Source organism: Lichenostomus cassidix, chromosome 1, assembly GCF_008360975.1.
Source record: "Lichenostomus cassidix isolate B80296 chromosome 1, HeHo_3.0, whole genome shotgun sequence".
Classification (NCBI taxonomy): domain Eukaryota; kingdom Metazoa; phylum Chordata; class Aves; order Passeriformes; family Meliphagidae; genus Lichenostomus; species Lichenostomus cassidix.
Window position 1 is genome coordinate 87,185,208 of NC_139479.1, and position 24,665 is coordinate 87,209,872.

The 24,665-nt window shown below is 42.6% G+C and overlaps 1 protein-coding gene across 2 annotated transcripts in view; it reads right to left on the reverse strand.

Moving 5' to 3' along the window:
• Positions 1-4,869: 4,869 nt before the first annotated feature.
• The window catches only part of FAM131B (family with sequence similarity 131 member B), a 32,376-nt gene continuing 12,580 nt past the window's right edge, over positions 4,870-24,665 (reverse strand). For both annotated transcript variants that reach the window (XM_085068206.1, XM_085068215.1), the window contains exons 2-7: positions 19,199-19,308; positions 17,731-17,766; positions 15,131-15,224; positions 14,329-14,526; positions 13,861-14,004; positions 4,870-13,440 (exon numbers count right to left, since the gene is read on the reverse strand). In XM_085068206.1, coding sequence (XP_084924332.1) covers positions 12,908-13,440; positions 13,861-14,004; positions 14,329-14,526; positions 15,131-15,224; positions 17,731-17,766; positions 19,199-19,308 — 1,115 coding nt within the window. In that variant the 3' untranslated portion in view covers positions 4,870-12,907. The remainder of the gene's footprint in view (positions 13,441-13,860; positions 14,005-14,328; positions 14,527-15,130; positions 15,225-17,730; positions 17,767-19,198; positions 19,309-24,665) is intronic.

The following is a 24,665-nucleotide window of genomic DNA, read 5'->3' on the forward strand; positions in this document are numbered from 1 at the left end:
TTCTGTGTATTCTGCAGCTTCTTCTGTCTACATCTCTTTCTACCATATTTTTGGTGTCTCACGGGACTCAGATGCAGTTCCAAGCAGCCTATTAGATGTGTAGCACTTAGCAGCAGCAGAGAAGAAATCCAGACTCTGGAAATATGTTCTTGGGGGTATTTTCATTCCCTTTCCTTATATTAGTAAAGCATTATCCAACTCAGAGTGACCAGTTTCACCTCAACAGGTAATTTTCCATAAGCTGTCTCAGGAGCAACTCAAAAATATCATTACCTCTAATCAAGCTGCCAAAGGAAAATTCCCTCCTGGCTTTAATTCCAAGGATTGACCTTGCACCAATTCCTCTCTAATGATGCTTATGGGTGGGAGAGTCTGTGACAAGCTTATGGTAGAAGGAAATCTTCCCTGGTAGTCTCCTGAAGAGGGAGAAATTAATTTTTGCTGTCTGGAATTCCCACCAGCTCTGTAGTGTCTTTGGCACACAATCCCCTTTTATAAGCTAACTGGGGACAACCTTTCCCTGCCTTAATGGTCTTCTGTCCCCCAGGAGCCACCCTGTCCTTGTGAGGAGACAGTGGTGATCTGAGGGCAAGTGTCCTGCACACAGCAGCTGCTTGCCTCCACCAGAGGGGCACGTTTGTGTCTGCCAGGCATCAGCACAGCCTCCCTGCCACCTTTGTGTCACCTTCCGCTGCCTGCAGGGAAGAGGCAAAACAACTGCTTTTTTTTCCCAGGGAACTGTGAGAGTCCCTTATATAAGCAGAGGAGAAAGGACATTCCTTTGACAAAAGCATGAATATGCACTGAATGACAACACTCAGACCAAATCTGATCTGAGGGTCCAAGCACACTCGAGAAGGATGAGTTTCTCCAAGTCATCCCCAGCCTCACTGTGCAGACTTTAATTTTGCAGCTTAACCACATGCTGCCACTGAGACAGATGAGACAAGGAGAAACTTTGAGGCTGGAGTCAGTACACCTCCCCTTCCTCTCTCCTGAATACAGATATGCATTCTGCTCCAGTCCCACACTTCTCCTACAGTGTGTTACAGAAGAACCGGGATGTGACTGGCTGGGAAAGCAGATGGGAGTCTAAATCAAAGCCAGCGAGCGTGTGAGTCACGACAGACAGATTGTGAGCTGGGGGAGATGAAGCTGGAACAGAAATGATGCACATGGAGAGGCTTGGGGAGCTTGGAGTGAAACACAAGCTAACTTGGAAAGCTTCTTGAGGCTCGTCACTTGAGATTACAAGAGCACACGTGTGCCCAACATGCACACACAAGTATCTCTCCATTCCTACTGCCTTTAGCTGTCCCAGGGGTACTGTGAGGAGCTGGATTGCTCTCTGGCAGGGGAGCTGAAAGGTGGGTGTGACTGCTGCTCTTTGTAGACACCACCCAAGATCCATTCCAGGTATTCCCACCCATGGAACAGAAGCAGCATTCATCTGCACCATTTTCTCACCTGTATTCATACATGAAAATGCATAGGGAGCCAGGATGGAACAAAAAACACACTGCAGAGATGGTTTGCAAAGGCTGGAGTTGTTTCCCCTTCCATCTCATCAATAAAATCTTCACTGATGATGCCAAGTACATTAATAGGTGCAAAATATAGAGTAAAATGGCACTGAACCTACCTTTGTCAAGGGAACTTTAAGCTTGTGCCCTCTCAGGCTATCCCACTACACCCCCTCAAAGTTTAAACTTGAAACCTTTGTCCAGCAAACAAAGTCACACTGATCTGCCACTCTAAAACCAAATAGCACAGACTTGATTACCTACAGGGAAAAATCATTTTTACCCAAGCCTGAAATATCCCCAGAATTTGTATCAGCCATGAGGCCTTCCCATTCAGATGGAAATTCAAAAAATTGAACTCTTCTTTTCCCATGGCACTTAAAGGTGAAAGCAGAAGTCTTGTTTTTAAATGCATCAATATAAAGAATTGAAAAAATAGCGAAGACTTAAGGTTGGTAAGACAACAAGTAGGTCTTTAGGTGGTTATGACAAGGCTAAGAGACTTGATCATGAGCCAAATAAAGGAGAAAACACAAGGAGATGGACTACTGAACAACACGAAAAATTTGCCTCAACAAAATAACATTTTTGGTTGCCAAATTATTTGTGATTAAAACAAAATCTAGTTTTCTAAGCCTGTGGACAAAAACAATTAGCACAGGCAGAAACAGAGAGACAGATAAGAGTCCACAAAAATAACATCCCCCTTCTCCCCAGTTTTGCAAACACTGTACTAGAAGTGTGTGTTTTGTGGCCAAAGAGTACAAGACCAGCAATAACCAGCTAAGCAAGATCCCTCTTTGCCAAATTAGTCCAAACCCAGGAAGAGTATAATTAAAAACACACTATTAAAAATATGGTCACAGCAAGCACTAAGTTGTTCATGGCCACATAAGCAGATATCTGGGCACAGCTCTCATAAAAATTTAATCAACGCTGGAGGCCAATAATTAAAATTTACACATAAAAGTGATGCCTGAGCATTAGGGTTAGGGGTCAAGGGTTAGGAGTTAGGGTCTTAAGACAGACTCAATGCAATCTCAGCCAAACCTATTACTATTTCAAGCACTGGCCTTTCAAATGAGCATTTTCTCCTATCCCAGCCTTTTTAGTGTGCTGCTTGTGCAAACAGCTTGTGCTCCACAGTAAAACCAGTTACTGAAACATATCTAACCCACTTGAAGAATTGCACCTGATATGGAGGACAATGTCCAGCTGAGGAGAAGCCCAGTAGCAAATTTATAAAGGAAACAGATTGTAGAGAAATGAAAATGTGAATTGCCTACTTTATATGAACAACAATCTAAGCACTGCTAGCATCTATTTACTGAATAGCTACTCTGTTTCAAGAACAGAAGGTGAAGCTACAAGGCATACAGAGATATATTCAGAATTAAAGTCACATAAACTCAAGTTAAAAGCTTTTCAGTTTTTTCCACACAGAAACAAATGCAAAAGACAGTAATGGAAGGTTTATGAGATATACATTTGAAAAAAAAAAAATTGCTTTTCTCTCCTCCTCCAACTTCTACAGTGCACTTAAGCAAATGGGCTGTGAAAAGAAATGGGAGCTGAAATGGTTGGATTATGACCAAACATGTCACAGAATCTTATGCTTAAGTCAAATTTGCAATATCTTTGGCAGAGAAGATAGGAACTGTCTGAAGAACCGTGCAGAAAATAGCCTTTCAGCCGGCAAAATGCAGATCCAGTGAGGTGTGCAGCAAGAATGCTCTTATGCCCTTTTTTATTTACTGTTTTCATTAATCACTTAGAAGTAACACATGAGAAATTGTAAAACAGTAACATGAGAGAAACATATGGCAGGTTTGCCATCTAGCCTAGACAGAGAAATAAGCAGAAAGTGGAGATCAGAGCCTCAGGCAGATACCATAGGATGAGGTTCCTGCTGGGGCTAAGCAGCTAAATCCAGAGATGAACTTAACTGAGGGATAAGTCTAGCCTAGTATGATGACAAAAGAGGTCTTTTAGGTGAAGCACTCAGCAGCTGGACACCATCTTTGCAGCATAATGTGAAATTAGGAAAAAAAGACATTTTTCCTATGCAGAGGTATAACTTCCAGGCCCACAGATATGTTGTTTTCCCAGCGACTCAGGTCTTAAACATATGTGGAATAACTGATTTCATTTGACACACTACATTTCAAAAAGAAAGTAGTGACAGTTTAGAGGCAATTTGGAAACAAAATACAACAAAAAACAAAACAAACAACCAAAAAAAAAACCCCAACTAAAACAGAACCAAACAAAAAAACCCAAACCACAAAACCAGGAGATAGTATGGGGGGGACTTACAAAGACTGGCAAAAATAAAATAAAAAACCAACCAAAAAGCTAAAGGAGTTAAGTAAGTGTGTCTTATGCAAGTCACAATTAATTAAATTAATTATACGAACATAGTTATGCAGACATACGTACCGAGTGGTGAGTGGCAATCTATTCTGTAGCAAAGGCAGGTAAACTGGAAAGGAGCAAATTAACTTCAAATACAACACAGAAAGCAAAGATCAGTCAAATAGCCCTGATTGTAAAACATGCTATGCATTAAGCAGGGCAAGAGACACTGCTTAGCTCCTGGAAGAACCAGAGGAAAAGCACAAGTATATTGACAAGGAAATAGATACCTCTTATGCCTAGAATTTAAAAGTCTCATATGGCAAAGAAATAGCTACTGGATCTGGCCTGATGTCCTACATCAGAAGCAGATGACACAAAGATGTTGGAAGTGCAGAGATATTTCTTTCCTTCTGGGTCGATCAGTTACCCAATCTGCTGTGAGGACAGCAGGCTGAGAAACATTTAAAACTGAAATGTGAACCCAGAGTTGTGCTACCCAATGTCAGTGCCTTTTACAACCTAAGCGTCAGATGCCTTTCTGTGTCCTGTCCTAATGGGCTGTTGTGAAATTTTTGTTCAACTCTGTACCAGATGTGTCTGCATCTCACCAGTATTGGAACAAAACCTACATGTATCACCTGGAAAATGCTTATTCAGTGCAACAGGACTACTCAGTCTATAATTACCTAGAGGATTCTGTTGATGTGATGCTTTCTATCCTCAAATCTGGCCTGGGATTCATGTCCTGGTAGTCACAGACACGCATCAGATTTTAGTATAGTCAAACATTTGATGTTCTTATCTTCTTCATGAGAAGTCAGGTATTTCCTACTCTGGGGTGCTTCTCCAAGCCACAATGGATCCTTTTCAATGCGCTTCGTCAGACTATCTCCTTGAAACCCACCCCCTCTTCCTAGGATCCTCCTTCCTCAGACGCAACTCCCCTGGAACCAATCCCACAGAAATAAAACACTTCCACCAGCCAGGATGGCAAGACCACATTCTGTTTAATAACAACTCCATAAAGGACTGTACATGCTATTTTGAGCTACCTCCCCTCCTTTACTGTGGTTGCTGCCACATACAGGCATGGAGGTGTGCAGTGCCATATAGTTCTCTAAGTCTATATGTAATGTGTGCACATGTATGTAGGTGGTTGCACATGTATGTATTTATATATATCTTCGTAGAAGTGTTATCTCGTAAGTCACATTATCAAAACATGCGAAGTATATCCAACAAAAATTTTCAGGCAAACATGTTTTGGAGCTGGAAGACCAAAGGCAAATCAGACTCATTTTAGTTGTTAAGGGCTAGTGTGGGACAATGTAAGGATGAAAGCTTTCAATAGTGGGTCCCTTTCCCTTTTTGTTTTACTTCCATTCAGTAGTTTCTCCCCAAACATCAATGAGCCTCTGTAAACACTAGCTTGAAAGAATACATGTCATCACCATGCAGCCTCCCCGCCACAGAAAACACACACAGGCTTGGGGGAAGCCCTTGAAAATCGCTTTGCAGCAGCCTCCATTGTCCCATACGCTTATGCTAAAGTAGTTTCAGATACTGAGAATACAACATTTGAAGACCCAAGCCTTTAGTTATTTTTACACATGCTTCAGGAATCCATTCCGCATGCCACCCCTGAGACTCCCATCCACCACCCCTGTACCTCCCAAATCCTCTGCCTGTACCCACCCATTCCTGAAAAGAGCTGAAACAACAGAAATCCTGTTCCCTGTAAAATTACTTTTGAGTTCCAATTTTGTAGTGTAGGGATTCCCAGAGACCTCCAGTCATGCACAACATCCACAAATCAGAGAAGAAAAATTAAAGCCAAACAAGAATATATACCTGCAAAAGAGCTTTTGTCTTGCTACATTGCTCAAGCATGCAGTATCTGAAAAGAAGGGAAATCCACCTGCACTTGCCTCATGGGAACATGGCAGAGCTCTGGAAGAGAGTTCTGAACCTTTTGGCCTCCAATCCAATCATGACTAGATTTCCATGCCTAATGAAAATGAATCCAGAAGGCCAATGAATCTGGACTACATGCCTTTATCTTATTAGAAGCAAATCTTGATGCACAATCTCGTTTCCATAATGGAGAAAAGCCTTTTTGATGCTTTTGTCTCGCAAGCACAGACATTTGATCCCTTACGGGAAAGCAAAAACAAGACTAGGTTTCAGAGGGCATTTAAAATGTCCCCAGCTGAAGGAGATGAGGAAGATCCTAGCAGCAGCATTCTTTCCACAGAACACTGCAACCCCTCTCTTCCTAGAAGACACATCAATAGGTAAGTCCTGCCCATGGCAGAGGGGTTGGACTTGATGATCTCTAAGGTCCCTTCCAACCATTCTGTGATTCTGTGGTATCTGCACTGAGAATATTCTTGAACAAGTCTTTACAGTTTTTGTAAACATGCTCTTTCGCAGAATCACAGCATGACTAAATTTTTCCTCTTCCAGCAATGTGTATCTGCACTGGAAAAATACATCACATATTTATTTTCTTTTGTGCAGACCAACACTGACAATCATGGAGCTTCTCTTCATTTCCAAGGAACAAATAACACTTTGATCTGCCTATGCTGGGGAAAAATGTCAGTGCAAGAATGTAAATAGACCCTGATGTTCCAAGTGCAGATCTTCCATGTCCATTTGTTAACATCATAACCCTCATGCCTCACCCCAGCCAATTCACAGAGCTGGTTGTGCTGCTGAGAGAGCACAGTGTCCCCAGGCTCCATGACATATTTGGAGACAAAGAGAGACACTGATCTGGCACAGAAGTCCAGCTCTTCTGCACAGGTTCACTACTGCTTAGCCTGGGAAAAGCCTATGGTACAAAAGAGGCACCTGACATTGACTTTACAGCTTGCAATCATATTTGAGACTGTGCTTTAATGACTGTAGGCTGTCCTACACATACATTTAGTTCTAATAGGCACTATTTTACTCATATTTTCCCTGTTTATTGTTCCTTTCCCTGAGCCATGACATAGAAATAGTTCCCTGTCAGATTGCTACAGGGGAGGAAAATCAAAGATGAAAGCATTATTTATTTATATTTTTCTAGTTGTAAGCTGCTGATAATCTCTGTATTGGTATGGATTTTTTTCTTTCCTTTCTTTTCTTTTAGAAAAAGTCAGTTAGTTAAAAAGATATGCCAGAGTTGTCTGAACAAGAAACACTGGAAAATCCACCTGGGAGAAATCAGAAGGAAGATCTTAGACTATGCCAATGTTGCTCTGCTTTCCATAGCATTTAGAGGCAGATTATCTGAGTTTGTTTCTCCTTCTAGGCAATTACCAATAGAACAGTTAAGGCAAACTAAGCTGAATTTAGATATTTTGGGTTTCCAGTGAGATCAGCACTCACATGAACTTCATTTGGACAAGGATTAAATTCTTATTTGGTGTATTTCTCATACGATTTCCCTGAAGAACTAAGCATACTGTGAACTGTTTTTTGAAGACAATGAAAAGAAGCTAGCAGGTACCCAAATTCAGGGGTCACTTTCCTATCACTGTCTTACAGGAAAAAAAGTGTGGACTAAGGAGTACCATAAGCTGCAACAATCCTGGACCTACAGCTTGTATAGCAATTCTGTACCTCAGTCCACTCTGCCGGGAGTCTGCCATGAAGCTTCTTACCTGTGTTGTGTAAAGAAAAGACATCAAGCTTTTCTTGACCTTTTTCCAAGCCTTTCTCTCCATGCCTTTCCCTCTCTGGCACACACAGTTGTCCACAAGCCTGTAGTGCTGCACACTACCTTGCCTCACCACCACGACCTCTGTCAAACAAAGAAACCGGCTTCATTCTTCTGTTCTCCTCTCTGAGGCTACAACTAAAATGTTTTCACTGTTGCTGTACACAGTACAGCATGCACAGACTCTGCCTAGGTGTGAAGTGCTCTTCTGAATCTTACTCTAGATTGAAACTGGCCTTAAGACAGGGATGAACATCACTTCCAATAGCTGTGCTTCACTCTTGAACAAGTCTCCCCTCTTGCAATTACAGGGTAACACTTCGCAGTATCTTTAGCTGCCATGGAGTGTAGTCACTGAGTGCATACACAATTTGTGCATGTTAATTTTATTAATTTCATGCATATATCAAGTTACTTGTCCTACTGCCCAGTTTCCAGGATTTACCTCAAAGCAGCCTGTGGAAGGGAACACTGAGGGAAGTAACAGGGCCTAAATAACAGAGACCAAATAGGATAAGGGCATGCTAGAAATTCCAAGGGAAACACTAAGGAGGAAAATAGGGAGTATGTCCTTCCTGGTACCCCAGTGGGGCTTATTCTTTTCAGACAGACATATAACAATCAGCTAAAGCCAATTTAAGTTGCATCTGCAACCAGTCTTGATTGACAATCTACACATTTCACCAGCCCTCAGCAACGCCTGCCTCACAAAGAGAAGCAATATGAAGAGCTCATCCTACTGAAACCTTTACTTATGTAGGGGACTGGGCTAGCTTTCCATGGGGCCAGTTCCTGAGCAGCCAAATGAGTGTTAGTGCTGGTGCTTTTTAGGCAGTAGAAGTACATAGCTGGTGGTAGTGGAAGAGAGGAGGCAGGAGCTGCTCCTTCAGGAAGCTTAGACTCATCATGAAGATGCCATTTCAAAATGCACTTTCCCAGTTTCTCTAACTGGATACAAAGGAAGGCCAGCTGCTGAGAACAGCACTTTCTCTCCTTCTGCTCACAGCTCTTCCCTCTTTGCTTTTACAGCAGGGTAAAAGACCCAGCTTGGTGTGGGTCCACTGTGCATCAGCACCTGCCCAAGGGTTATGGGAGGTGAGCACAGTCAGAGCACAGTCAGAGCAGAGTTCCTCCTCCTTCAAAGCAGCTCACCACTGGATCAGCTTAGAAGGATGGTTAAACTCTGCTCTCTGCTGCAAGCCTGTCCTGAAAGATGATGTTACAGTTCTTTAAAGGGGAAAGCACGCGAGTGACTTGTCAGCAGCTCTCCAGAAGAAGATGATGATTTAGAGGCACAGAAACTGAAAGAAGCAGATTAACTTCTGTCCCACAGCCTGAGGTAATGGAATTGAAGAGAACTCAGAAGGCTTGTAAGAAAGCTTCAGATTCATATGGAAGAAAAATTTATGAAATAGTACAACTAAACAGGTATGAGCAATCATGGGAAAAAGAACAAGAGAGAATTTTCTTGCAGTGGAAGATTTTAAATTAGGGTCCCTTGTGTTTAAGCCTTCTTTCATGTTTAGCACAATAATTTCAACAAGTTCCTACTGAAGACAAAGGTTTGGGGGAAAGATGGGAATCTACCTTCACTATTTTGAGAATATCCAAAATTTTCTGCAGTGAAGCTTTGCTTTATAAAGGGTCTGGGGAAACAAACAGCAGAGCTCAGTTTCTTAGTAACTGCAGATCAGGAATACTGAGCTTACCTTTCCTTCTTATTTACAGCCTCACAAACACAATTTGGGCTCTGACTGTTTGGCTGGACTCTCTCCAACTCATCCCTCCTCACCAGGATAAAGGGACTGCAGGCCAAATTTTGTTCTCAGAGCACCTGTGCCTCCCATATGCTTGAATAGGTGTATCTATATAATAACAGCTTTTCTGGGAAACGTACAGTAGGTTCCAGGTCTCTCTCTCTGATATTGGGCACACACAGGCCTGTTACATAAGAAAAGGCCAGATTATACAAACAATTTTCCACTTTCAAAGAGATTCAAACTGCCTTTCCAGTTCAGCTCAGGATGCTCACTTGGGTAGCAAGTGTGGACAGGAAGATCTGCTCTCTCTGGTCAAACTCCTAGCAAATAGCTCTTTTGGATTGTGGAGAGGTCATGGAAAACAGCCTTTTTCTTTCTTTCAGGAAAAGGCCGAAATTTTATTATTCACAGAAGGTTAAGACATTTATGGGAAAAAAAAAATGTTACAGAATTTAGTAAGCTGCAAAGTTTTTACAGAGAGTGGTGTTCAAACTCGTCTGTATTCACAGAGAATGAGGCTATCTACAGGTTTCTAGACAAAAGCTTATGGAACTATACAGCAGGGTATAATTCTCTATCCCAATTCCACAGAGGCTAGAAAAATCTACAGATATGTTTTCTCTTCCTATTGGACTCCACAGAATTTTCTGTAAGGTCAATTTTTTTCACACTTTTCCCTATGTCGATAATTCCCTGTCACTGCCTTCCACGGAGATAAGGAATATATTTTAGACATCACTCAGACATCTTAGTAAATGTACCACATGTCAATATTAAAGAAAAAGAAGCCCTGGACAAGTTGATCCACTTGTCCCAGTCTTGTAAACAACACAGAGGGATCATTAGAAGCTACTCTGAAAGTCACCATAAACATCCAGATTGGTCCTGGAGAGGCACACGAGAACAAAATGGTTTGGAGAAAGAAACAACAAGCCACCCAAATCTCCCACAAAGGTACATACCCAGCCATTTTTGTTTCCCTGAAGACCTTTTAAAAAAGAAATAAAAATATGTTTAGACTTACTCATTTACCCCTCTGCTGAGGTGCTCTTGGCACTTGCCCCATCTCCCTTTTCTGGCTAGGTGATTTCCCAGGCCCTGCTCCTTGGCTAGACCCAGGCCAGCTCAGGGCAATGAGCTACCACTGGCCCTGCAAGAACTACAGGAGATCATCTTCATCAAGCCCTGCTTCCCAGGGGAGGTTAGTACCTGAATGTGTAAACATCTTTGAAGAGATACTGAAAGGGCATCATTCAGGAGAAGAGCTACCTCCTTAGAGAAATGTAAGCAAGACCAAGCAAATGCATAAAAAAAGATGGGTCACAAAAACTTTCCTCTCTTACCTCTGCCAAATTACCAGTCTTTAACCTAAACATCCCAAAGGTCTTTCATTTAGAGGTGCAATGGAGAGGGAAGACAGATCTGCTTGAAGTGGACTTGGCTGGAAAGACCTGGATGTTCCAAAAGGAGTCACTCTTTATGCAGCTGCCTGTGTCAGTGGGAAAAAGCTGAGTGGGGTAAAGTTCTACCTGAGAGTGCCATTCCTACTTTTCAAAATTCCTGGACATCATTTGCTTTGCCTGCCAAGAGCTGTGTAAACTTGGAGACTTGGTGATATTCCTTCAGCTACATTTTATTCTCCTTAGACATTCCTCCCTGAAAATACACAGGAATTAAACCTGAAGCAGGAAAGGAGCATATATCACTCTCCTGTCATCCAAAAAACACACCAAGCCTGAAGAGGAGGCAAAAAAGAGGCAAATGTATCATGAATTAAACAGAGCAAATATGAGTCAGAGTAAGTGAGAAAGAGTTGCTCCTGGAACAGTATGGCAGTGTCCAGGCAAATTCCTTTCTCTAGCTCATCAGATCCAGCATCTGATCTACATCCATGCTTTGCTGATGTTTCCTTGCAAGTGCTCTTGCAAGTAAAACTCAGCATTTGGGTAATCTCTGCTGGTTCTGTTCAGTCCTCCAGCAAAATTAATAACCTTATACAATTTTTGCTTTTGTCCCTGTTTATTTTCTGGTGAGAGCCAAAAGGAAACAATTTCCTTTCAAAACCTCTCCCTCCCAAAAGGAGGTCTGTAAAAAAAAGACGAGGAATTGCAAGAGAGCAAATTCCCCCTAATCAGAGAATAGTGTTTTTTAACAAAAAATATATATAACCCGTACAAATAGGGAAAACTCCTGAAATCAGCTTTCTCCACACCTAAAAAAGAGATGGGAGGGAAAAACAAATAGACCAAGTACTGAGCATTATTTACACTGCTTGGGGGTGGGAAAACAGAAGAAGAAAACATAGGCAGGAAGAAGAAGACAAATAGGAGGAGAAAATTTCCTCTCACCCCTTTTCCTCAAGCTATATTTGGCACTGCAGGAGTGGCAGAAATGGGAAAGGTGCAATATTTCTGTTAAGTCATGACTGGAGTACAGGCCTTTCCCATTACTAACTGCTTTGTTATGAACACTTACCCAGCATATAAAAAGGCTAAAAAAAAGCGCAAAAACTGAAAACTCTAATGTAAACTAGGTATCTGTGATCTCATAGCTGTACACACTGTTCCTGGATCTGCTGCCTACTCTCTGGGTCTCCCCATACTGCTGGCAAGGAAAAGACAGCAGAATACAGCAGCAGCACCAAGATAGACATGTTCTCAAGCCCCCTGCAAGAGTCAGCTTTTTATGACTGTCTCTGTAGCTGAAAATGTCCTTTCCACTGGCTTCCAGTGCTCACTGCCAAAAGGACACACCACTCTTGCCAGCTCCTGGGAAGGTAGAAATGTCAAAGAGAGAAACAAATAAATAAAAGAGGCCAAAGCATGAATATCTGAGAGCAGGGTTAGATTGGTATCAGCATCCATTCTTCCATGCCACAGCAGAGCCATGCCCACAGAGCCGTAGTGGCAGCACAGCCCAGGCCCACGGAGTGCAGTTTAAATCCACCAAACCTACAATTTTGTGTCAAGGTGCTACTGAGGATCTGGATACACAGCACATCTTTCAGCTCAGTACGGTCTGTATCGAACACAGCCTGATCCGCTGCATCAGCCACAATCCCAATACTAGTGCAATCTAGATTTGCAAAGCCACATCTTCATTTTAAACCAGTTTATATTCATATATTCTTTCAAGGGGTGCCGTGTCCACACAGCAACATCCATTCTGCCAAGAAGAATTCTAGCCACAAAGCTGCTCCCTATACCAAGCCTGTCTCATCAGCCACATCCCCGGTACCAGAAAAGTTTGTATCCACAGCCAAGACTTTGTATTAAAAAGATTTAGAAATTATTTACCAATCCAGATCTCTCCAAGCACATCACATGTTGCCCAGAGCAATGAAAATCCAAAGTACGTGTCCATGGGGGAGGGGAAGAAAAGGTTTTTATGTGTCAATCACTTTGAGATTTTCCTCTTGTTTAAAAAAATAATTAAATGTCAGGAATGGAAGGTGTGTCTGCTTGGAAACATGGGGAGCTGGAGAGAAGAATCCCTGTAATTGCATCCCTTGCCACCCCTCTCTTTGTTCAGCAATGATGAGAACTTCACAGAAAGCATCAGTTGTTTGTTTCTCCCTCTTCCTCATCAAAGGACTGCACCCCAGAGGAGGTGACATCTGAGACTTTGCGGCTCAGTGCAGCATGTTCCATCTCCTCTCGAGGAGACAAAGATTCCAGGTCCCGGCACACTGCATCATCCTCCTCAGGAGAGGGCTTCTTGTTTAGGAGAGGAGCCTTCTCCAGCCGTGGGTTCCCTTCATCCTCAATGTGGTCCTCCATGTACGTGCTGGACTCAGCTCCACCCCCACTCTGAGCAGTCTGCAGGGGCCACACGTGGACCAGCCCCGTGCTCTGGATGAAGTTCTGCTCCTGCCGCTGTTGCTGCTGGAGGAAGCTGCTCTGGAGCAAAATGCTTTCCTGAAGGTTTGTCTGGGACTCATCAAAATTCTGGCCCAAGTAGGAGCCAGTTGCTGGGGAGGCAATGAGGGACTGGTCGCTGGCCTCCCAGGCATCGGATGAGCCCAAGCAATACATGCCCTGCGAGACATAGGAATGAGGCCAGCTGTCATACTGCGTCTGGGCCATGTGCTCTGCAAGACAAGGAGGCAAACAACACACAGTTAGACACTTTCCCTGGGCCAAGCTGGCTCATCCAGGGAGCCTGTGTGCCTGCATGGCACTGCACTGCACAGGGTGGATGAATCCTTCAGAGGGAAGGAGGGCAAAGAGAAAACATAGTTCTGGGCACTAGGCAGTTGACCTCAAATGTATTCACAAGTGACTGTAAGAGCTGGTAGCTTTCCACAATTGTGCTCTAAAAAGGCAAAAGTAACTAGGCTTTGGAGCCTCCCTGTTAAGATTAGATTCCTTGGACAGCTCCATGAACAGGGATGACTCTAGTAGACCTGTCTGGGGCTACAGAATGAAACAGGGTAGAGTAAAAGAGAGCAACATAGCAACAAGAGCAAGAAAGGGGTGTCTTAAGATTAGCAAGAAGCACTGGAGCTCACCTTGGCTCTCCATCAGCTCCTGATAGTTCTCAGAGTAGTTGCCTGCTGGGTTGTCCTGATTTGAGTTTACACTCACATCCTCACCATCCATGGAGGACCAGGCCATGAGAGTTGCTTCAGAAATAGCAAATTGCTCCATCACTCCTATGCCAAAGGAGACAGGGAAAGGAAGCAGAGATGTGTTAAAGTCTCCACTTCTTGACATCATCCTTTACCCCATTTTTTAGTCACACTGTCCCACTCTGGCCCCATCTCAGCAACATCCATCACCCACAACTGGCCCTCAGCCTCTCCACTTTGCATTCCGCTGGCAACGCTCCAACCACCAAAATCTCTCTCTGCTTAGGCCACCTGAACCACCCACAGCCTCTTCCGAGGCTTTTTCCCAAGCATTTTGGTCTCTCAGGGATTCCACTCTGGGGGCATCCCAGCCAACCCAACCCACATGCCCCAGAAGGGCATGGCTACCTGCAAGGAACCGCGCCTCCTTCTCGCCGTCGCTGAGGTCGGAGTAGGCGTCGGCGTCCTTGCGCGCCGTCTCGTGCGTGTGCTGCTGCTGCTGGCTGTGCCCTTTGCCCCAGCCCTGCCACTCGATCATGTGAGCCACGCGGCCCTGGCCCATCGCCGTCGGCTTCGTGACATGGTCCTTCATGCTGCGAGATATCCCTAAGGGGCCAGACATTGGGAAACGAGGGAGGGCTATTACACAGCTCTGGCGTTTTCCGCCGTGCTTTTTACCTGTCTTAGAAGTGGAGCTTCTCCCCTCCTTTCCTGACAGTCATGGATGCATGACTATGGCTGGGTGTCTCCCACCTCTCACTGCATCACTCTCCAGGGGAGTTTCTCCATCTTTCCTTGGACAAACTCTCAGAAGGGGGAAAAAGGGGAACCCCAAATATGAAAGACCTTTTCCTTCCTTGCCTAGAATCCATTTAGGATAGAGCTGGGCATGAAGGATGAAGCCTGGAAGTGAACAAACTAAGAAACAGAAAATGGGGTTAAACCCAAGACTGAGGGGAAGCAACTGAAGATGTCTGAGCAGGGGTGCACGGTGAGAAGCCAACAGGAATAAGGCAAATCTGTTCTTTGAAAGGGCAACAACTGTGAGATTTCTGTATTTAGAATCACGGTGGTGGAGACTCCTCTAAGGCCATGAAAAGGCGAGAGTCAGAAAGGAGCAGTTGTGAGAGCAACAGAGAGATATGGGAAGAGGCACAAAGGCCTGTGGAGAGAAGCTGCCAAGGATAAAGTCAAATTTTGAGGACCTCACCAGAGAAAGATGATTTAGCCAAAGCCCCAATCCCATAAGCATTGGAGTTGCGTTTCAGCTTGGGGAGGATGGAGGTCGTATCTTCCATGGAGAGCTGAAAAGAGAGAGAATATGAAGAAATGATATACAGGAAAGAGGAAAGGAAGTGAATTGAAGTGAAAAGGCAGTAGGTAGTTGGAAGATGAGGAGCAGAAGCAAGCAATAAGAACAAAAGAGGGAAAGGAAAAATCAGAGGCTACTTAACCAGGACTGGACATTGCACAGCATTGGGACTGAGTGAGGGAAGGCCAGAGGGAGAGGCAGAAGCAGGCTGTGAGAAGCCTCCCGTTGACTGCTGCCAGTCCTCCATAGACATGCTGCACCATTCCCAGCTCTTCGTCAGAGATGCAAGACATGGCTGGTGGACAATTCAGGGAACTTGCAGTGGGGAGTTGTCAGTACAATAGGCAAGACACAGTAATGTATCATACATGCATAGTACTACCAATTTTTTTATGTCACTTTGGTTTGGCTTTTTCTTCTCGTATGGTCTTAACAAAATGAACATGACTATATTAGTGATGGGTCCTGTTTCAAGCACCCTAAATCTCTAAAGAAATGTGGTCTACAGCTCTGCTTAATTTTCTTTACTGTCTTCTCTGTGTTTATCCTCAGTCCCTGAATAACAAGGACAGGGCACTGTTGGGACAGGCAGCCGTCACAAACATCATCACAAAAATAATCTCTCAAGATGAATTCATCAGGCTTCTTCAGAGATGCCAGGCATTGCATACAAGGCTTAATTTTCACAAGGGCTAAATAAGCATTGCTTCTGCTCTTCATTTCAACCTCTCTGAAAATCAAGGCCAGAATATTTCAAACACAAAGATATTTAAAAGTAGTGACCATGACAATGGAAATTTTAAATCCTGACACAAAACAAGCATTTGGTCACAGGCGCAGACCTCACAAAAAGTGAGTGGAGCACTAACTGGGCAGTGAAATAACTGGAGGCAAAGGAAGGCATTGTAAAGATGTTGAGCTGCATAGAATTCCAGTCAATTGCCGAAATATGAGAGGTGAGTCTTTCTGGAAACTGAGTGTAAATGCAGCAGCTAAGGCATCCTGTAACTGTGGAGCCAAGATCGCGCCATGTGTAATGTGAGCTGAAGAAATCAGAAAGCAGAGGAAGAACAGTAAAAAGTGAGAACACAGCCCTTGTTCCACGATGCATTTCCTTTGGTGGTGAAGTTTGTGGGAGAAAGTCCATCTATGCCCCCACTGGTCATTCCTGCCTGGGTACTGCTGCTCAGTATCCACCCACTTGTTCCAAGACAGCCTGGGGGCTGTGCTGTGAGCTGCCTCATGGAACCCATCCAAAAAAGAAAGTAAATTGCAGAGGGTTCCTACTACTGCAAGGTTGGAGAGCTATGACATGGAGGCAGGAACACATGGGACGGGAAGGAAATTCATGATCCAGCTTCGGTACTAAAGAAGATCTATGGAATTACACTGGGTAAGAGATGCATTATGAAATAGCTCCATGGATTCTGTATGGGTTGGAAAATGGAAAACTGCAAGTAAGGAAACTGTCTTCTATTTTCTTTAAGGAAACACAACCTTGTGTACTTTTCTTTTAGCTAGACAGAGGCGCAGTGAGGAAACAAAAAATTATAAATTTCTTCCCGACAGTTGCTGCATGCACCATTGTTTTTCCACACAATTTGTTTCTGTAATTGATCTAGGCAAAAAATCCCAAGCCATAAGTGCCACAATGAAAGAGGTATCAGCAGGGTGACAATTAGTTAAAAATTATATTCAATGTACCAAGTGCTTTCAAATCCCAGTAAACAAGAAAGCTACATGTATTCTAAAAGTTTTGAAAGAATTGGGAATTTGAAAATACTTATACTACTCAAAGTGGAGCTGCTAATCCTGCCTTTCCAAGTGTACAAAACTATAAAGGTAACTTAAGTGAAGATATTTTTAAGTACCCTTAAAAAAAGTCCAGTAGAACAAATATGCATTATTCCTTTCTCGGGATGCGGTTTTTGCATTAGTGAAAAATATTTTTTTTCATGGCACAGGTATTAAGAGCAAAAGGAACATGTGTAATTAACATGTTTGCTTGTTTCTCATCTGCTTTTTAACTGAGGTTAACTGGTGTTGACCATCTACCCTAGGAGACATTGAGAATTCTTTCACTTTTGTGTGCAACTGAAAATGAGGGAGACATTTCTCCCAGACACTTGGAGAAGAGCAAATGATGCTCTAATCAAGGACTACTGATTTTTCAAAACGCGCTGGACGGACACCCTTCTCCTGTAGCAGCGCCCAGAAATCTCAAAAATAAAACATATGAAACAGCACACATTTGCTCCAAAAAGGATGAAAGCAGTTCAACAGCCACCTCCAGATCGAAATACCTGGCAGACAGCAAAAGACTCAGAAGCAAACAAAAATCCATCACCATCCTCTGAATTGTAGACAACTCCCAGAATGTCAGTGGCACTAAGGACTTCGAGTCATGTCTCCATTCTGGCCTCAACTGCCTCCAATGTCAGACAAATCCTGGTCTTCCTATGACTAGAAATTTAAAAAGTGATGCAGTGCATACTCACATTGATACCATCCCAGGAGAAATCTGTCCGTGTTTGCTAAAGAAAGCAAAGAATGGCACCATGTTAGTGTAACAACTTGCAAGCAGCCACACAACTCCAGTAGTTTGCCATAATCTACAGGCACTACTTTATCTGGTATGTTATAAATAACTCGTGTCTTTCAAGCTGGTTTCATTCCCTGCTGGTGATTATGGTGCCTGTTGGTGTCACGGTGTTTGGAGGTGGAATAGTGAATGGGGTGACAGAGCAGAAAGAGAAAAGCACTTTTTCACAAGGCTCCCCTCCTCAGTGTGGGCTGCACCACTTTGAGGTTAACACAAGGAGGAGCTACACCACCTTTGTATTTTGAGTGTTGTGCCGCAAGAAACAGAATTCTGCCGAAATTATTTGCTCCTGCACTGTTTTGGTTTGTCCATTCTGATTCACTCGCCCCTTGCAAACCAGAACCACTTCCCGCATCAGCCACCACTGCTCTAATTCAGAGTATATTTCCTTCAGCTGGGAGGATTCACACCTCAACATCTTGGGTATGGGGATGGAGACACTCAGGAAAATTTAGTTGACTCATGTTACACCTATTGTATCCATTCATATAAATCAAAATGTTCACTGAGGTGTAGTTTATGCTCACTGACTTTTAAATCTGCTTTGATTTGACTGAATTCTTCATATAAGATCAGGCCAAACAATTTCTCCCAGGACTCCATTAAACTCTAAGCGTCTTGAAGTTACATTCCAAGCCAGCAAGGTATACAAAAAAACCCAACAACAAACGTATATTTATCCACCTATTAACATTTTTCAAGGTTTTGCAAACTGTATGTTATTTGTTAAGGTTATTTGTGGACATTATTTGGGATTCTTCAAATATTAAGCATTTAAAATAGATTTTACATTTTTATTAATCATCATTGCATACCCTGACCCTTACAAAGCTGGAAATTCAGGTATCTAAGAATGCAGCAGCTGCAATAATTCAGAACAGCAAACAAACCAGCCCTTAAGATACTGCATGGTAAATCTATTGGCTGTGAGTTACTAATGAGCGCAGCCCTAAAAATCAAAATGAAGACAGACGTATTTCTTCAAAAGATTACATGGCTTTGCTGCAGAAGCTGGGACAGACACAATGCTGGACATTCCAATGAGAATCCTTATTCAGGGAATGCAGACCTACAGGCTTGTCAGAACTGTCACTGTTTTTCCTACGTTGCGTTCCACTCCCACAATGAGTGGTTAAAAAGCACTTTCATTTGCAAGTTCTTACTCACTATGGCTCTTGTGAAGGGAGTGACTCAACTCTATTCAGAGCAAGCCAAGCTACACAGGTCTGATCCTCGGGGGCTCACTGGCATTCCACTCCTCTCACAGATGACGCCTCAGTGATGCACAACACCCATTTCTGAACCCATAACAAATGCAAACTTTCTGATCCCCTTGGCTAAGATGGTCTAGGCCAGGCACTCACCTCAGTGGAAGGTCGATGGAAGCTGCTGCCATGCAGAGAACTCGTGCTGTCCATATTGATTTGGTCCACATCTTTCAGTCCCTTCCAGTCTACTGCAATCACCTCGTTTCCTGTGGGAACACATCTGGTCAGGCTTCTGAATGCCACTACAATTTGCTCTATCAGGCTTAAGCCAACTCAGCTAAGCAAGCAAGAGAATCATTGAGCTTAAGGCCACAACAGAATTAAATCAGATATTCCATCTTTAATCAGACCACCTGCACATCATCAACTATTGTATTTCTCACAGCTATCTCCATATGAAGACTAGTCACTTGTGTTTTTCTCAAGCATGATGTATGCTCGGTTAAAGTACAGATTCATCCAGTCATGATGTGTGACTGGGAAAGAACCAATTCCTTTAGTATCCCCTTCCAATATCAAACCATCATCTCTTAATTTCACCACCATGGTTTCATTTGGTTGGACATGACCTTAGAGCTGCTGGAGCCTTTGCTTTGCCATTCTCAGCAAGATTAGAGACCTTTTTAATACCTGCCATTACATTTCAAAATTTAAATATCAATAATATAAAACAAAAATGATAAAATTTTATCAAGATTAAAAAAGAATAAGTTTAGAAAGTGAATCTAAATGCAAAGAAGCACTCATAAGTAGTCATGCAGGTAACCAGGACTATTCTGTGCAGTTAGCAATTTGATGTGCCTTCAGCCTGTGTGCCATTCTCAAACTCTGTTTCAATTCATTCCCATGTCACAGAGCAACAATTGTACTGTCCTGAAACCTGAGTCTCCTAGAACCTGTCAAGAAATGTAGCCGCCCAAATGATCATCTATTCCTGGGACCAATTCAGGAATGTCTAGTCTGTTCTGGATTGAAGATGAATGGTTCCACTTTCATGATCTTCTAACTTTTTTGACGTTTTAAAGCATATTTCTCCTCCACAGAAAAGCCCCCTTGCTTATTCCAGCAGCTCTGGCACATTTATAGAGTGCTCATCACTGCACTTCCCCAGTAGAAATCTTCTGACAGGTGAGAGATGCTGCACTCCACCCCACACAAGCCTGCAGGAGCCATGAAGCACTTACGGGTGGGAAGCCTGAGGAATTCATTAGCTAGGATCAAAATGCAAAAAAAATTAACTTCATCCCTTAAAAGGCTAAACATGGAGATATCAAAAACATCAGAAAGACAATGCTATTTGCATACTGTGGCGTCCACCATACCTTCACATCTCAAATTCCTGCTGTGCAGGAAGCTTGCTTTCTGAAGGAACTAAGGGACTTTTCTGAAGGAACTAAATAATTTTTTTCTTTCAAATCCGAAGTACATTTCTGTTCACCAGGATCATTAGAACCAAGTGCTTTAACAGCATCCCCCATATGCTTCTAACTAGGCTGAGTAAAGCTGCTGTTCTCTGAGTTGCAGCTCCTTGCAACTCTGGGGATTTAAAAGAAAAAGGATTCCTGTACTGTATGCTACAAAGGTGAGCACAGAGGTCAGGCACAGCCAGACTTCAGGAGAAGGCAGAACATGGCTATGACGAGCATGACAAACATCACCCTTCAAGGTTGTGATACTCTTAATTGATTTTCCTGACAAGCACAGGCATATATTGGGCCTCACTGAGCTCTTGCTGACTGCACTGCCACCGATTGGGCTGGCAACCTTGAGTCCAGCAAAGCAAGGGAGGGAGATCTGGGGATTTCAGCATTCAAAAAAGAAGAGCAAGGGCTTAACAGGCCACTCGTGACTTGCCTGTTACCACCACGGCTGGAAACCTCTTCTATCTGGGCTCAAAGTAAACCTGCTAGGGCTAGAAGTATCTCTGGCAAAGGGAATTTCCAGCCAGAGCTGTGCAAGCCCAGCTGTATGGTTTGGCTGTGGCTTAGAATGGAATACATTTGTACCCAGTTTCCCTGAACAGGGAATGAGTAAAGGGAAGAAGGAAGGAGCACCACCAGGAAGTGCAAATCTAGAGAGGAAGGAGTGGAGGGCTTGACTGTGATGAGGGTGAGCTGAGGGCCCAGCAGAGGTCAGTGGGAGGATGAAACTGGTGCAAAGAGTAGAGCAGGAGCCTGACCCTGCATGCTGGGATCCAGCTGTCTTTTCCTGTCTGTGCTTCTTCCCTCCACCTGCAACCCTTCACACTAGAAAGGGAGAGCTGGGGCATTCCTGCCACAGAACTGGACAAGACAGGGATGCTGGAGAGGCAGGAGAGATGTCACCTCTCTGAAGCAGAAGGCAGCTGTCCAGAACCCTTCAGTGCAGGTAACAGTGTCATGCCTGTTTTACCTCCATTTACCCAAGGCCTTTTTGCTGTACTCTCAGCCCTTTCTGAGCATAATGCTGTGGGCCTTCTGTAAGTCCAGAGACACCCTGGCACACACTGCACACAGGCTGCAGCACCATTCTGGGAATGCTCTGCAAAGACATCTCTGCCCCAGCCAAAGAAAGGGACGCCTCTTGCTCAGCACATGTGACTTGACAGCCCCGAAGTCCAGCAAATGACACTCAGCCTTTGCTCTCAATTCTGCAAGCCCACTGATGGTTTCCTTGAAGTATTAGACTGTGTAAAATATTCATAGAACCACACAATGGTTTGGGTTGGAAGGGACCTTAAAGATCATCTAGTTTCACCCCCCTGCCATGGACAAGGACACCTTTCACTAGACCAGGTTGGCTCATCCAGCCTGGCCTTGAACACTTCCAGGGATGGGGCACCCACAACTTCTCTGGGCAACCTGTACCAGTGCCTCAGCACCCTCACAGCAAAAGATTTCTTCATATTATCGAATTTAAACCAGCCCTCCTCCATTCTGAAGCCACTCCCCTTGTGCTATCCCTCCATGCCCTTGTAAGATGTCCCTCTCCAGCTTTCAGCCCCCCTTTAGTTACTGGAAGGTGCTATAAGGTTTCCCAGGAGCTTTCTGTTCCCCAGGCTGAATATTAATACTATTCTGGCAGATGGTAGCATCAAATGGTTGAAGAACATCAAACAATTATTTGTCTCAAAGTCCACACCAGTTCTGTAATAGTAGAACTAAAGACCTGCAGAATTTATTTACTACTGTTTTTTTCCAGTTGAAACAACTCATCTACCTAGTTCAGGGAAAAAGAATGAGTAATACGTGATTTTGCATGCTCTACAAAGACTGAATAATTATTGAAAATAAATTCTAGGTCTAAACAGTTTCACGGGTACTAAGAGAGAAATATATTGAGAGAAAATAACTCTTTAACATCTGTTAAATGCTTTTAAATGCAGTCATATCTGCTGAAAAGTTACAACAGCACACACTGGTTGAAAAGAAAATGTCTGTGCTCTAACTGATGTTGGGCCTGGGGCAATATTACTTTCTCTTATTGAAACTTGGATAAAGGATAGTGTATTTTTCTCTTCTGCTAGAAATAGTAAGGGCAACAGTAACCCACAGACATGAAACATCAAGTTCTGCTCTCACAGATGGAAGGAAAGAAACATGGAAAATCAGGAAAAAAGAATGGAGAGTGCAGTGGGAAAACAGAAACAGAAAGCAGTGTGATGTAAATTAGTATTCTTTTTACACAGTCCCTTGTCAACCTCCTTCTCCCTGCAATTAGTACAGAGTCTTTTTCTTTTGTAGTGGTACATTTCTTCTCCAATAAAATTTATTTTCTCTTATCCATCTTCCACTCCAGCTTCTGCTAATCATCATGACTACTCCATTTGTAATTCTGTGATCAATCACCTCTTACAGAATAGTATTTGCTCTTCTCCATATAGAGCTGGTAAGAATTTTAAAATGAGTGGGTCATAAAGCTAATTTTAAAGTGGAATTTTTACAAACATGCTATCAAATTTCTCATTTAGATGTTCCAAAATGAGGTGATGAAAGTTGAAAGATAACAGGGTTTCTGATCTCCTTGTCATTGTTTCTGTATAGTGTATATAGAAAGGATATAGAACAGGTTCATTTTCACTGAACTTTTAAAAAACGTCTTCATTTTATTTAAAAATATATTATTTGGTTTGGGGTTTTTGATCATCATAGATTTCATCCTTGTTTTGGAAGACTCAGTAGATGACTGAAGAAGAAGTAGGAAGCTGATTACATGAAGCAGAGAGAGAAAACGAAAGCAGTCAAAATACATAAATACATTAAGCCACATTATTTCAGATCATGGCTGCTTTGTATTTTTTAACACAAATTAGATAAAAACAAACCCTGAAAAACACGTATAAGAAAGAGATGTCTCTATTACAACTGACATAACATTTCAACTCAAGACATTAAAGCCTTTGGGGAAAAATATCATCCCTCCTCTTACAGTCCTGCTAAGGTAAAAATCAAGATTTATTTTTAAGCCAAGCCTTCCTAAATAATAAAGATTAAAAACATTTAAAGAGAAAAAAAAAAAAAAGTGGAGGAAAGAAAATATCCTTTTCCCCACTTCTTGCTTTATTTTGGTTTTTTGAGCATTGTAACTTTGGACTCTGAAAAATTAGGAAATGTCTGTAGTAAGCATTCCCAAGCAAAGTGACCATTTTGATGAATACACTGGAAAAATCCAAGAAACCATCTGGATGACTGCACCTAACCTTGCTGATCTAATATTACTACATTTTTACTATTTCAGTAGCTCGTTTTGCCACATTACTTAATTTACCATGGAGACACAGAGTTTCTTAGTTGGACATATTTTCAGTTTCTTTGCATTTCTGTGATCATAAGAAATTCTGCTTGTTTTGAATTACTCAAAACTTAATCTAAACAAGCCTATTCTCCTTGGGTTTCCTCTTGACATTTTCTCGATTGCTGTTACCACTGTGCATTCATTGATTCTATATTTGGTAGCTGTGCCTGCAGTTTTGTTCATTTACCAAAGTCCATCCTTTAATCAGGCTTCTGCATCTATGACTTTAATCTGCATCTATAGCCTTTATTAGTCTATTGTGTTGTAACTTCTGTGCTGGATGTCAAACATCATCTCCAATTTGTCTTCTCTATTTTGTCCCACACCAAGTATATGAATGGAGTTTTAGAGTCTTAAATTTTGTTTTTCCCTTCAGAATAGGATGCTGGTGAAGATCTCCACCACATACCAAGTAAGTATTTGTGTTGTTTGCTTTCTGATGTGTCATGCCAATTAACATAAGAAACATATTAATTAAGCAATGACTTTTCAGCACTGCTATTATCCCCTGTTAGCACACTTTCTTCTGTTTCCCAAATGTTACTTTCCAGCATAGGGTAGAAACCTTGTCATTTGATAGCAGTAGCCGATGTTAATGTTGGTAAAGATGAATATTTAGAGTAAATGGTTCAATTATTCTTTTCCATTCCCTTTTTCTTTTCCCAAACAACTAAGAAAACAACAAATGTAATTGCAGTAATTACGATCAGTCTTTAAATTGTTCTTTCCCTGATACCAATTTTCATGATACTCGTGGGAGTGTTTATCTTTGTCAAACACAGCATCATCA